The sequence below is a fragment of the Acartia tonsa genome, chromosome 9 (assembly GCF_053477335.1).
Source record: "Acartia tonsa isolate MP-2025a chromosome 9, ASM5347733v1, whole genome shotgun sequence".
NCBI classification, from domain to species: Eukaryota; Metazoa; Arthropoda; class Copepoda; order Calanoida; family Acartiidae; genus Acartia; species Acartia tonsa.
In genome coordinates this window covers 42,593,991-42,608,250 of record NC_137268.1, presented here as the reverse complement: position 1 = coordinate 42,608,250, position 14,260 = coordinate 42,593,991, and the positions used below count along the sequence as shown (strand labels likewise).

At 30.7% G+C, this 14,260-nt stretch overlaps 1 protein-coding gene across 1 annotated transcript in view; it reads left to right on the top strand.

The window, feature by feature from the left end:
* The first annotated feature begins 767 nt into the window (after positions 1-767).
* Positions 768-14,260, top strand: part of LOC145328999 (tyrosine kinase receptor Cad96Ca-like) — a 38,581-nt gene continuing 25,088 nt past the window's right edge. The window contains exons 1-4 of the mRNA XM_080172993.1: positions 768-834; positions 8,899-9,009; positions 13,288-13,359; positions 13,642-13,734. Coding sequence (XP_080029119.1) covers positions 769-834; positions 8,899-9,009; positions 13,288-13,359; positions 13,642-13,734 — 342 coding nt within the window. The 5' untranslated portion in view covers position 768. The remainder of the gene's footprint in view (positions 835-8,898; positions 9,010-13,287; positions 13,360-13,641; positions 13,735-14,260) is intronic.

The window sequence follows — 14,260 nt, the reverse complement described above, 5'->3', positions numbered from 1 at the left end:
ACAGATACACAGACAATCAAACTAAGAGACATTCTGTAACTTCATTATAAGGATTACCCTCCCCATCCATAACAAATTCAACAATTTCTGGGGGTATTATCTTCCCTTTAAATAAATTTATTTTCGGGGTAGATGGATATATTTTATTTTCTATATTGGATAAACATTTAATACTTCTTTGATCAAAGAGCCCTCTTTCTTATTACAACACCTGATTCTAAAGTCTATGAGCTCTAGTAGCATAACAGCTATGTAACAGTCTAACATTCTAATGTTATAAAGTAATTTTAGCTTGTGGAAAACCAGGACAATTAACCTTCCCTTTTATCGTTAGTTTTATGGAGAGTTCCCCTTTTATTTGTTCTTTTATGCGTATGCGTAACACTATGGTCTAAAAATTATCTTTGCGCAAAATATACGATTTTTATTAGGACTTGGTAATAGTTTTTTATCGCGTCGTATTATAGACAGCTTTCTACGGATATTAAAATAAAAAATTATACGATTAAAACCAGCTTTGTTAGCCACGAGGAGCCACGAGGGCCTGTTCTTATAAAACTGGCATTAATATTATAATATTTTTTATTTGATATTCGTAGAAAATTATCTGTATTACGTTGCTATACTGGAAGCATTATTTTTATTATTAGTAGGGTCGTAGGGACCTCGAAAACAGCGGTTTCTAAAAAGTTTATCTGACAGTTTTCGGTTTTTCTAAAATAATCATGATTAAACAAAATGTTAATAATATAAACCCTGAACAGAAATATGAACGAGTATAACAAGAACAAAAACTCTACAACGCTCACCAGCTCTCAACAGGAAGAGGAAAAGGTAAGATTTCATTTTTGTTTGTAGCGCAGCTACTCCATAACTAGGACTGTAACTAGGTCTTTACTTTCATCCCTTTGTCTGGTGTTAAACATCTTTGTTTCTTAAGGAATCGTAAGGGATAAGACAATGGAGATAAATTGATTTACACCTCTAATACTGGTAAACAAAATTAACCCTTCTAATCTTAATATCAAAATTATTGGTTGAAATTTTAACACTATCCTTTTGGAATCAACCAATCAAAATTCAATACAATTACCTAATTTTCACTAAACTGATCTAAAACAGCATCAGATTCCTGTTACTGTTATTATTCGTTCAGCGTCACCTGTCCTAATAAATTAGTTTTTTTTTATGTGGAAAGGTTTTGGGTTCGAATCCAGGCTAGGAACCATAAACAACAATTGTAAATTATATGCATAAGAGTCAGTTTTATGGCTCTTAATTTAGCGAACTTATCTATCAATCTATATAACTGCCTATCTTTTATTCAATCTATCTATTATTCAGTCAATCCACAAACCCATTTATCTGTCTGATTGTTCATTGATTCAATATATCCATCCATTATTCATTCTAAATAAATCTATGTATACCTATCTTTCTGACTATCTACCTATATGTCTATTAATATACCTATCTATTTATCTATGTAAATCTATCTATATATCAAAGCATCTATCTACCTATCTAATCCCCACTTGTCAATATCAGTTTTCTTGTCCCAATGTATATAAGATATACGTGGATATATTGACAGGGGAAAATTTAGCGTCAATTTAGCTTGCTGATATGGACATAATCTATTGGGCAGTTCGTTTATCCAGTAGGAGAGGAGGTAATTGGATAACGGGGTTAATGGGGGGTATCGTAATTTTAGCCAGCTGCAAGCATTACTTTATCAAAGTACATGAAAATGTGGTGCAACATCCATTAATAATATATCTATTCTTGTCCCAATATTTTGATACTAATATCATAATCCCCAATTTTATCGGATTTAAAACAGATTTTGAGGGTTGCGCGTTTTTTGTCCTTTTTTCATTCGTTTTTTACATTGGTTTTAATTCGAGATTATATTTTTGTCAACAATATATTAGGAACTATTGGCTTTGCCCCCTCCCTGTAAGGTGAAAGTTTTTTTTGTCTGTAACTTAAGATTTTGAAAACTACTAATCCGAATTGAGGGAAGCTTCGCATAGGTCTTGAGTAGGTTTTAGGCTATTATTCTGACCTTTCTTACCACTTTCTATAGATCCCCTAGATGCTAGAGGATCTATAGAATTTATTTAAATAAAAGGCTTAAAATCAAAAACTGTTCATAATATTTTGAAAAGTTCATATTTTAAAAAATGTTTTAAATTGCCCAAAGGTGAATTTTTAGACAATTTTGTACTTTATTTTTTTAAAACGTTTTAATTAACGGGTTAAAGTTTTTGATGTTTAAATTTTAATTCGAGATGAAAGAACGTCTTTAAAAAAAAATATGTTCTTTTTCATACTCTATTTACCGATAAATATCTATTTATCTACCTCTCTGTCTCTATCTATCTATCTCGCAATATCTTTCAGTCTATTTATTTCTTTAACTAACTATCTATCTTTCTATCTTCTTAATATATCTTTCTGCCAATTTACTGTCAAAATAACTGATTATCTATCTTTAATTTGCTATCCTAACCTCGCCTTGATATCGTGAAAATTAGCCTATAATTTGATAATAACTAATTATCTATCTAGCTAGGTATCCTAGCTATCTTAAAAATTAGTTTAAAAAGCGATTAGCTGATTGAGATAGATTTGCTGTTATTTGTTTATTGTTTTCATCGAAAACCACCAAAAATATATAAGTTAGGATAGCGTTATTGAGTTTATAATAGTGTTTTTTAATAACACTAGCGGCTGCACTTCTAGCATCTAGAAGCTCTCTAGTCAAAGGAGTGGGGAAAGTAGGAAAATAGCCTATAACCAAACTTAGATTCTTAAATATCATAAAAGAAGCTTCCATAAAATTGAGAACTCAATCAGTTCATTAGTTATAGAAATCTTAAGCTACAGACAAAAACACCTTTCTACTTTATATAATAAGATTAAAAGTGTATGATGTAAAATTGTCAAAATAGCTTGAAACATATTATTGAGAGAAAATACTATCATTCCAGCCGTTAGCGAGAACTAAAATGATGAAATTTTAGCTAGTTTATTATAACACTAATTTTTGCTGTTATCTTGATTTGATAATAACTTAATTATTTAATCCAAATCATTGATACTTCACCTTATATTCTAGCGGCTGCGTCCCTAGAAGCTCCTATTACCACTTAACGTAAAGGTGAAGGGGGGGGGGGGGAGTCGTCCCGCCAACACTTCACATTATTAATTTAAGTTTTAAATAGTAAAAGTAATTAAAAATTGGGGAAGAGGACATTTTTTCTAAGTGACGATTTCTTGGGAGGGTGGAGATACCATATCGGTTCAGCGGTTAGCGAGATCCTTTGCTGCAGACAAAAAAGCTTATTACTTAATATAATTGGATTTTAAAAGTAAAAGGGTGTGTATCTGTCTATCTTATAGGCATAGAGAAGTTTTTAACTTTTCTAAAGAGAGAGTGGGAGAGGGAGAGAAATGAAAGAAACAAAATGATAAAATGGGAAATACAAAAAAATTATATTTAAAAAATGAGGAGGATATGAAGAAAACAGAAAAAATAAAAAGAATGTTAACGAAAGAAAAACATTTAAAAATAAGAAACCAGGAAGACAGACTAAAGACTAAGTGAGAGAATTAAAAGGAAAAATAAATTAAAAATAAATAAATCGTCTTTTTAAGTAACGCTAATTAAGTGATTAAGACAAGTACATGCTAGTAGTAGTTTGTCCATTAGCGCGCTGGATTGCTGTCGGGGATGGGTGTCGGGTTCGAGTCTGGCCCGGCCATACCTCGTCATACTAAAGACGTTAGAAATTTTATATACTACTGCATGTTGCACTAATATTGAAAGGTTTCGCCCATAAACAGGCGCATTTCATTAACATGCACAGTAAGGACTTCCAGATAACCGTCGGGTAATCAAAGGGTTGATTGTGTGTGGATGTTACTTAACCTAATATCCTTGGGTGTTAAAGTATCGAAGTGATATTCGCAGCTGACTAAAATAACGATACCCCCCTACCCATTCACATCCTTCACCACTTCCCTTCTCCTCCTACTGGATGAACGAACTTACAATTCATGAGGCCCATATTAGCAAGCTAAATTTTCCACTGTCAATATATCCAGGTATATCCTACATCCAGTGTTAATATTTCCTATTTTTAACTTATTCTAGTTTTGCTGCTTATGCTGTAATTTTTATATTTTTTTATGAATAAGATAATATTGCTACGCTACTTATGTACATAACTATCCTTTTTTTAGATTGACAATTAAATATCAATCAAATATATCTTTGTCTTTATAAAATAAGGATAAATAAGAAATAATAAGGTCTTTGTTTAAAGAGAAAAAGTCCATGAAATAAAAATGTATTAGACCCCCCCCCCCCCCTTACCTCCCCCTGGAACTCTGTAATCGAAGGGGAGAAAGGTGTCAGAAACGGTAGCAAAACAAAAACATCTAAATTTTAAGTCCAAAAAAATTAAACCAACTTGGGAAATAGGTGAGCTTTTCCTAAAATTAAAAGACTCAATCAGTTCATTAGTCAGCTAGATCATTATGTTTAAAATTAAGGACATATCGACTTTCTTGTATTGGTTATACTGTTGCTACGCTTGATTTTTAATTGTACATTTTTGTTACAGGAATTATCATTTCACGTTTACGAACGGAGACAGCGCAAAATGGCACCAAAGAAATGCCGTTATACGATAAAATAACCAATGAGAGGCGACTATAAATTTTACCATTGGTCAATTACAATGTATGTATACTGGCCTCTCATTGGACATATTTTTTGTTGCAATTTTACTCTGTCTCTTACAAACGGACCGACGGACGTATTCAGCGACTTTTAATGTAGAGAAGCTTTGCTTTTTTTAAATGAGAAAAGAACAGTTAGTTAAATACATATATAAAAATGTATTAATATTTATTTTGCCAGTTAAACTAGTACAGCATATCTTAATGAGTTACAAGGAAGTCGGGCCAGTTATCTTAATGGACAAGGACTCTGGAAAATAATTCGTTGGACATGACAAACAAATATTACAGTATATATTATACAGGAAAGGAGGGGTCATAGGCTGTTTATTACACTAGTCCCAAAAGTCTGATATAACGAATTCTTATTCGTTGGCTTAACAACCTTAGGGACTTGATTGGCTGGTTCATTTAGTTTAGTGTCCAAACGTTTCAACAACTACATAATTGTAATCTACAGAAGGGGCACTTTTTGTATCAACATTGGGGATGTACATCAATTTATCGTTCATTGTGTTATCCCTTTAGAACCCTGAGTATATACATGACTATGTATATAATTTCATACTACCAGCACTTTGATAGCATTTCATTTCTCTGTAAGTTCTTATATTCATTTACAACTTAATACGGCTCAGACATTCATAATCCAGAGATAGTTTTCAATTTTAACATCTTTAGTTTGACGATATCTGGCCATGAGTAAGAATTTGTTTTTAAGTATAATAGTCCCTTTCTGTTTATTTCAATGTTTTGAATATAAAATAAATAAACATATATTGTATAAAGAGGGGTAGATGGGGGTTAATAACGGATTCAAACCCGCGAAATTAGAATAAATCGTAACGTACCTGCTTTCAGTTGGAACCCAACTGTCCATACTAAAGATATTGAAAATGTAATGGCATGACTGGTGAAATAGATGGTAAGAGTATGGGGAATGCCTTTGCCCCTAAAAAGGGCAACTTATTGGAAATACACAAAAGAAAGAAAGGTCGTGCAATCAAAGGATTGGTTGTCTGACTTTACTAAGTGTTTCTTTTTATGGAAGCCTAAGATAGGTCCCCGGATGGTTTTAGGCTATTTAATTTTTATATTTAAATCACTGGATGGTTTTACATTATTTTTCTATTTTTTGTATTTCTAGATTCCAGACGCATCCACAAGATTACATATTGTTAGTACTTGAATAAGACTTAAAATAAATTTTCTTTAATCAACTTCAAATGACCGTTCTACACTCGCTTTTTAATGGCACTAATAAAATTAGAATGTTAAGTTTTTGGTAACTTTAAACAATGAACAAGTCAACTAATTTTAAATATTTTTTAGTTTATACTCTAAACATATCTAAAATTCGCTATGTTTTCTTTTTTGAATGATTTTTAAAACACCATATAAGCTTATTCATAAGCAGTAATATATCTTAATTCATATCTGTAATTATAATTATGCAAAGTTTAGATTTTAATGTCTGTCTGTCTATCTATCTATCTATCTATCTATTTATCTATCCATCTATCTCTTATTTGTGTTTATTAATCCATCCATCTATAATTTATAACTTCTTATTTGTATAAAAAGCTGACTGGTTTTTTCATAAGAACCTATTTAATGCCCATTAAAAACCACCCTTCCCTTTTTTGATTTTTGAATACCATATATCTAGCTATTTGATGAGGAAGGAGTATGAGGTGATACCCTTGCAGGGTTCTTCTAACTGAAAACCAACATAACCTTACTATTAAAAACATTATTTTACTAAAACATTTTTATCTCCTATCCATCTATATTTTTATCATAGAGAAAAAAATAAAAGAGAGGAATCGAAGCAACTAAAAGACGAAAATAGGCAGTGGGCCTAGAGGCCTACTTAGCGCTGTTGCCGCGCTAAAATTTATTGCTATTCCACTACTTTTCAAATGGGAGGATTAAAAATTATTTTTAAAAATATTTTTTTACTTTTTACTATTTCCATATTTAGGGCAAGAATATTAGATTAGATATTTTTGTTTTAATGTTTTAATTAAAAATTACATAGAATTTTATTTTTATTTAAAAAAATTTGTTCATGAAAGATGAATCCTTCTATTTCTAAAAAGGGGGAAATTTTTTTCATAATGAACATTCAGCTGATTCTGACCGCCCACGGCTGTTTGCTAAATATCGCTTTTCTTTTTATTCACATTATTATTTATGATTGACTTACAAAAAGCCCTGGGCGGCTTTTGATTTTCGTCTGCTTCTAAATTTAGGGATGGGGAAGTAGTATTTTACCATGAAAAAGGGGTGAGTATTCATCCTCTTATCCTTTTTCCTTATGATTTTTATCTATTTACCTATCTACCTATCCATTCCACATATCTATTTATCTATGTTTATATTTATCTATGTACGTTGTAATAAATATTCATAAAAAGCTCATTACCGTTGTGGGTCTGAAAAACATACTACACGGCCGTTTTATCATATTTTCAAGGACCAGGAATAAGTTTACTAAATGACTAGGACAATTATGTTCATTAGAAGTTATTTTTATTTTTAGAATTAAAATAAATCGACACATAAAGTTACAAAAAAAATTTAAAGTTTTAGTCTTACACCACTTATAATTGATTAATAAATGTTAATTTTTTGTAATGATTTTCTTATTTTTATTAAAAACCTAACCAAGCATAATCTAAGAAAATTAACAAAAATAGTTAACTCATTGGCTAGCATCTGTTTTTCGGAATATAAGTCTCAGTTCCTTGAAATTTAGGTATTTACATACTTAAGTACTAGGTCATAGAATATGTAAAAGATCGAATCAACTCTAGAACTTGGAGCATCGTTCATTTTAACTTAACATAAATACCTATTAACTTTAGCATTATCCATCAGACAACCAACTTTTTGTTTGAGATACTTTTTGTGTGCATAGTATTGAATTGCGCCTGTTTACGGGTCAATTAATTCCCCTACTTATACTTTAAGGATTAATCCTCTCTCTCTCTCTCTCTCTCTCTCTCTCTCTCTCTCTCTCTCTCTCTCTCTCTCTCTCTCTCTCTCTCTCTCTCTCTCTCTCTCTCTCTCTCTCTCTCTCTCTCTCTCTCTCTCTCTCTCTCTCTCTCTCTCTCTCTCTCTCTCTCTCTATTTTGCAGGCTTACTCAAATTAGCAAAAAGGGTCCTAGGACAAACGCAGGAGTGGACACTTAACCTAACCTAACCTATTTTAGACTTTCTTTTAGTATTTTTTAATGCCTAACCCATGCGGGCGGCTTATTTGTACATTCATATCTTAACCTAACCTAATATGAATGGAAATACTTAACTAAAGTAATATTTTACCACTCCTGCGTTTGGGGACTCCTGCGTTTGTCCTGGAACCGCAAAAGTAGTTTATGGATATCAGCTATTTTCTCCTGGAAAAAATATTTAAAGATTAATTTAAGATTTATTTCTTTGTGTGTTTGTCTGTACCGAAGGATCTCGCTAAACGCTGAACAGAAATGGTTCTCCTTTACAATGTTGATTTACATAGGTCCTTGGAAGGTTTAAAACTATTTTGGGGGAGAGTACTTATATTTTTCCACCACTAGAGGTCTCTAGTGGCGTAGCCGCTAGTTTAAAATACAATAGCTAAGAACAAATAGTTATCATTAAATTAAAAATAAAAAAGAGGATCATTAATGGTATATTTCAAGTTTAAAATATTCTAAACCAACAAAAACTGGTTGATAGAAAGATAGTTGTGCTTAAAAAGAATCATTAGAATTACATTAAGCAAACCAAGGATTGGAAGAAATAAAAAAAGTTGCCATTGTTTTAGGTATCATACAGGGATAAGACAATGGCCGATAAATTTATAAACATCCCCAGTGATGATACACAGTATTACCCCTTCTTAGTGATTCAAACGTGTGAACACTTAATTTGTGGCTGCGCCAATAGCCTCTAGATTATTAGTAAAAAGTAAAATATAGCTTTAAACCATCTCAGGGGCTATGTAAAGGTTCTTTGAAACTTAGAAAACTTAATTGGTACATTAATTTTCCAGATCTTAACGGTCAGACAAAAAACTTTTCTTTTTATAAAAGAGGATATACTATGATAGAATTATCACATTAATTTATAACTTATATTAATATGTTTTTCTATTTTCAGGAGGTTTTGGATGAAATAACGAATACAACAATCTACGTGGTGGCAGTAATTGCTCTGATTCCAGTTGTGGCCATTCTTGCTTGGGTCGGCAGAACTGTAGTACGCAGAAAGGTAACATTTTAATTCAAAGGTTGCGTGATTTTCTAAAGATTATTTCTTTTAAGGCATCTATCCCTTTCATTTGTTTTATGATATGTTATTAAATAGAAAATATACTTTTTGGGTGGATTTTTAAAAAGTGTAAAATTTGGTGATTTTTGTGATTAATCATCCCTATCTTTTATACTGTAGTTTTATTTAAATGTGAATTTAATTTAATCTTTATTATTTATTCAATAAATTAAATTAATTGATCTAGCCTCCTAATTTCTATTTTAATTTTTTTTTGTGATATCTTGAATGAAAAAACCCACTCCTAATAAAAAGTTTGAATGGCAATTTTCTGAATAGCTTGAATAACTTCAAACTGTAAATGTTTTCCATTCTATAGAAATTTTTATAGTCCTAAATTTTCATTTCATGTTGCGAATATACTATTTCACTTACTTTATCCATAATATACAGCTGCTTTATTTACTCGGCTATTATATGAGATAGGTGTCATATATGGTGTGAATATTTTTATGACTTTTTGAAATTATGATTCATTGCATGATAATTCCTAGTGAAGATTTCCCCTGACCAATGAGCATCCATAAGTTGTCTATTTGTCTATATAGCTTAATATATTTAAATTTCATATCATTTCGCCACTAATGGTTTTAGTGGATATAAATTAGATTCTTTTTTGATGATGTATAAATAATTCTTTTGATAAGTTAGGTTTTTTATAGTTTATAGTTTTCCATAAAGAGTGAAGATTTGTTTTGACTCTATATTTTTCATCAGTCAAAATTTAAGCGCCTTATTTCTTTGTTATACCTTAACATTCCAAAAACAAAATAAATAAAAAAAATTACTTGATAATGATTATTTTTTTCGCATCAAATAGGTTGGAGAAAACCCAGTTTTTATTTGCCTAGGGCAATCATTAAGTAAAAGTAAATCGTATATCGTTTAGCCATTTCTGACATTTTAAGCAACAGATATCATTTTTAAGTAATTTTTTTCCCTAAATGATAAATTAAGATGCCAAAAGCCGTAGAAACTATTTATTTTGTTGACTTTTATGGTGGGAATTTTTGTTGCAACTGTTTTGTTGTCCTTTTGTCCTTTATATGCCTTTTAATAGGATAATCTTAAAAATAGCTCAGTAAATATCTGGCACTGCTTCAAATTAGATATTAAAAATGTCTCTTTTCATGTTTGACACTTTTAAATAATCCTTTTATATAAAGTAGTAAGCTTTTTTTTGTCTGTATCGAAGGATCTCGCTAACCGCTAAACTGATATGGATCCCCTTCACAGTGAAGCTTTATATAGGTCCAGGAAAGGTTTTTTTTTAACTATTTTGGGGGAGGGTATCTCCGACTCCAACCCACCCAATAAAAAATGAACCCCTCCCCTAAAAGATTTATTTTTCATTTTAAAACTCAAATTGAATTGGGGGGCGGTCAACTTTTCTCTTAGGTGCCCCAAGAGGCTTCTAGAAGCGTAGCCGCTGATAATCTTAAAAAGAAATTATCCAAAACCTAGAAAAAAAATCATATGTTGAAAAGGTTTTACTTTTAATTAAACAACTTTGATATTTTTCTGAGATTTCTTTTGATTAGTATTTTTAATGAAAACATCTTTCATAAGATAAATTTATTAATTTAACATTCTAATAATTGCAGACTAATATATAAAGGATCTAATTACTTAAATTACTCTATGCATATTATAAAACTAATAAAAAATATGTTCGGTGGTAATTATTATAAAATATACTAAACTCTAGCTACACATTACATATTTTGCAGCAATAAAAATTAAAATTAGGGTTAAACCAACATTTATATTTAATTAAAAGTATTTTGAATATAAAAAAGTTCAAACCTATGATTATAATACAGATTGACACAAATGCTTAAACTTATTTGAATGAAAAAACAAAACAAAAAATGAGTAAAAATATACAATTAAATCTTTTTTTACTAATTAGTATCCAACCCTAGCATACAAACCTCTGGTTATAATATTGCTTAATTACTTGACACAGTGAGAGCAAAAACTCGTAATAATTACCATGTCTACACTATACATGTCAGCGTTTATTCAAAACATAAAGATAATTTAAAGTATTTAAATTTTTTTCTTAAATTTTTTTTACACAAACAATGCTATACTCTAATAATTTAAAGCTTTATATTGACTTAGAAATGCCATAGTTTATGGGGCTATTTAGCCAAATTGTTAACACATATTCATGACTATGCCCTAGATGCCAAAAGAGACTACATTCTATTGCTTTTTTAATATTACTACTGGAAACAATTACATAGGTTTATGCTTTTCTAATAATGACCTTGCAACAAACAAGGTTTTATGCAAGCAAAAGAAAGTGTTTTAAATTAGATGCGGATCAACAAACACTTTTATTTGCTAAAGCTAATTTTTACATTATTGCATAAAACACTTTATTAGGGCAACATAGAAGCCAATTAAACTGTGTATACCAGTAAGGCACTCTAATGAAGTATTTTCATATTTTGCATAAAGTAATCATGTTTTTTTCAAAATTAGCTTTAAAATGATTTTAACATATAAGCAATATAAATCACTCCGACTAAATTTTCAATTGATTCAATATTAAAATTTAAAACTTTTCCTTCATCCACTTTCATACAGATCTACTATTGCTCAGTTTAATTGTCTCCAAAGTAAATATTGTGTGCATTTTATATAAACAGCTATTTTTGAGATGCACCCCCACAACCCCTCCTGGGTCGAAATGTTGTTACTTTACGCCAATATGGTGCTGCGCGCCAATAGAGCTTAATAATTAGATCAACACACCACCACATTATTGTTTTTATATGTAACTTTTCTGCCTTTGGCAGTGAGAAAGAAGATTAATTTTTTTATACCTCAATATCGCTCTCTCAATGCCAGAAAGTATAACAACCCCCCACCCCCTTTTTTTGATAACTATTCTAACTTTAAAGAGTTTCTATTGTATTGCTGTGTTTTAAGGGGTTGCTGTTGGTAACTTCACACAATGCAATTAATATCATAAATAGCAAATTAAATTTTAATTTTCATCTAAAAGATCTTTTGTCTCAACAATCTATCTCCCCCTCAACTTAATGTTTGTGCGGGGGGTTACCCTCCCCCAAAATAGTAACAAACCTTCCCAGGACCAAAGCTACCTTGTAAAGGAGAACCGTATCGGTACAGCAGTAATTGAGATCCTTTGGAAAAAACACACTGAGATCCTGTTACTTTTATATTAAGATTTATTAATTTTGCCATCTATGCATTCATACAAATTAATTTACCCACACTGATTCATCAACCCACCTCCCTCTGTCTATCTGTTCATACATTTTTTAAATGTTCTATCCTTTTTCTATTTATCCATCTTACTGTATTATCTATCTATCTTTCATTTCAATTTCTTTCTGTTTAGTTTACACGTTTTTGCTGGGACACTTTTGCTGTTGTATTTATGTGGTTTAATAAATCAAAAAAATGTTGTAGACTTTTTTACACATTAGATTGTTCTAAAATTATTAAATATTATAATATCACAGTAGAATTAAGGCTTTCACTAGACTTTGACTATGCTGTAATTCTACAGACTTAAAACTTTAGGAATGACCTATTGTTCGTCGTTGCTTGCTCTGGTATATTATAATTATAAATGCGAAGCTTCTCTATAATTAAATTTGTCAATAAAATGGAAAACCTAAATTTGTAAAGAATAACATCAAAAAAGTACCCATAAGGTAAAAAAATAAAGTACTTGTTATAGTTCATAAGGAATATGACAATGGGCGATAAATTGATGTATATCTCAAATGATGTGTTAACCCATCTGTTAGTTTAAATTATTGGTGCAAAAGTTCAGGCACTAAAATTATAAACCAACCAATTAAGGTAATAATAAAATTACCCAACGTTTTAAGCCAACGAAAAGTTGGTATATGTTGACTTTCTACATGAATTATGAAAATTGTCGTACTCTTTATTATAATTATGTATTATAAAGTAAGTTATTACGGTTTTAAGTGTAGATAAATTAAGAAAAGCTTAGTAAATTAATATAAACCCTCCCATAATTAGTAGTACAGTAAGTACAACACTATGAGACAATTTTGTTCTCGACTAAATGCAAATTTAATGGTTTATAGTATTAGTTACAAGTGGCCAAGACTGACATAATTTCGACGTAAAGTAATTAAAAAGTGCTGCATTATGTTGATAAAAAAATATAAAAACTTATGTATTAAACTTATTTTATTTCAGATTTTATCTGGTTCAGAGCTAAATTCAGAGACTGGCCTTCACCGACCAATCACAGAAGACGATAGCTTACAGGTGAGTCATGTGATTTAAATACTCAAATATTATTGGTTTAATGTTCCAGAAATTAGCCAATTACAGATGACGATAGCTTACACTTAACTTGCACTAATTAAATACTTAATTCTTATTAGTAGCACAGATGCATGATTGACCAATCACAAAGATCATTAGATTGAAAATTTAAGTCACCTGATATAAATACGCAATATTATTGGTTAGTCATCTAGAAATTGACCAATCACAAAGTTCTCCAACTATTTATTAACCTACCTAACTATCTATCTATCTATTTAGGTTGTTGGAGGTCGTCAGTACCCCGCAGTGACAACAAGTCTTCCCCAACACTGCTTTGAAACCATCCAGGAGGCACCGGAAAATATTCCTAAGGTATTTACAAATACATGTGCTGGCTGTCATAAATTACACTAGTGCCCAAAGTTTTATTCGTTGGCCCAAATCTTAGTAGCAGCGTCTAAACTTTTCCACCAATACTGCTAACCTAACATTAAGATCCCTGAATAGCCTTAACTGTTGCGTTGCTCTTATCCAAAAATTTATATTGTAAATTGTGTAGAATGGCTGATGTGATCCTTGTATAATATTTGAATTGCATGAATATGATACAGTCACAGAAAAACTGAATATCATCGTTTTTGAATTGTCTTCATATCTTTATTTCTCCCTCTATCTATCTCTTTGTCTGTCTTAGTCACTCTATCTATTCCTCTATCTATCTCTAATTCCACTCGCTTTAGCTTCTCTCATTCAATGTCTATTTCTACTTCTGCATTTTTAAAAATTAATTTGAACCTCCCACTCAGCCATTATTTAGAAAAAAACACAATGATAGCCCCTTTGCCTTGGCGAAAACCTAACCTACCAAATCTCAAAAGCACCATAAATATATCCATAA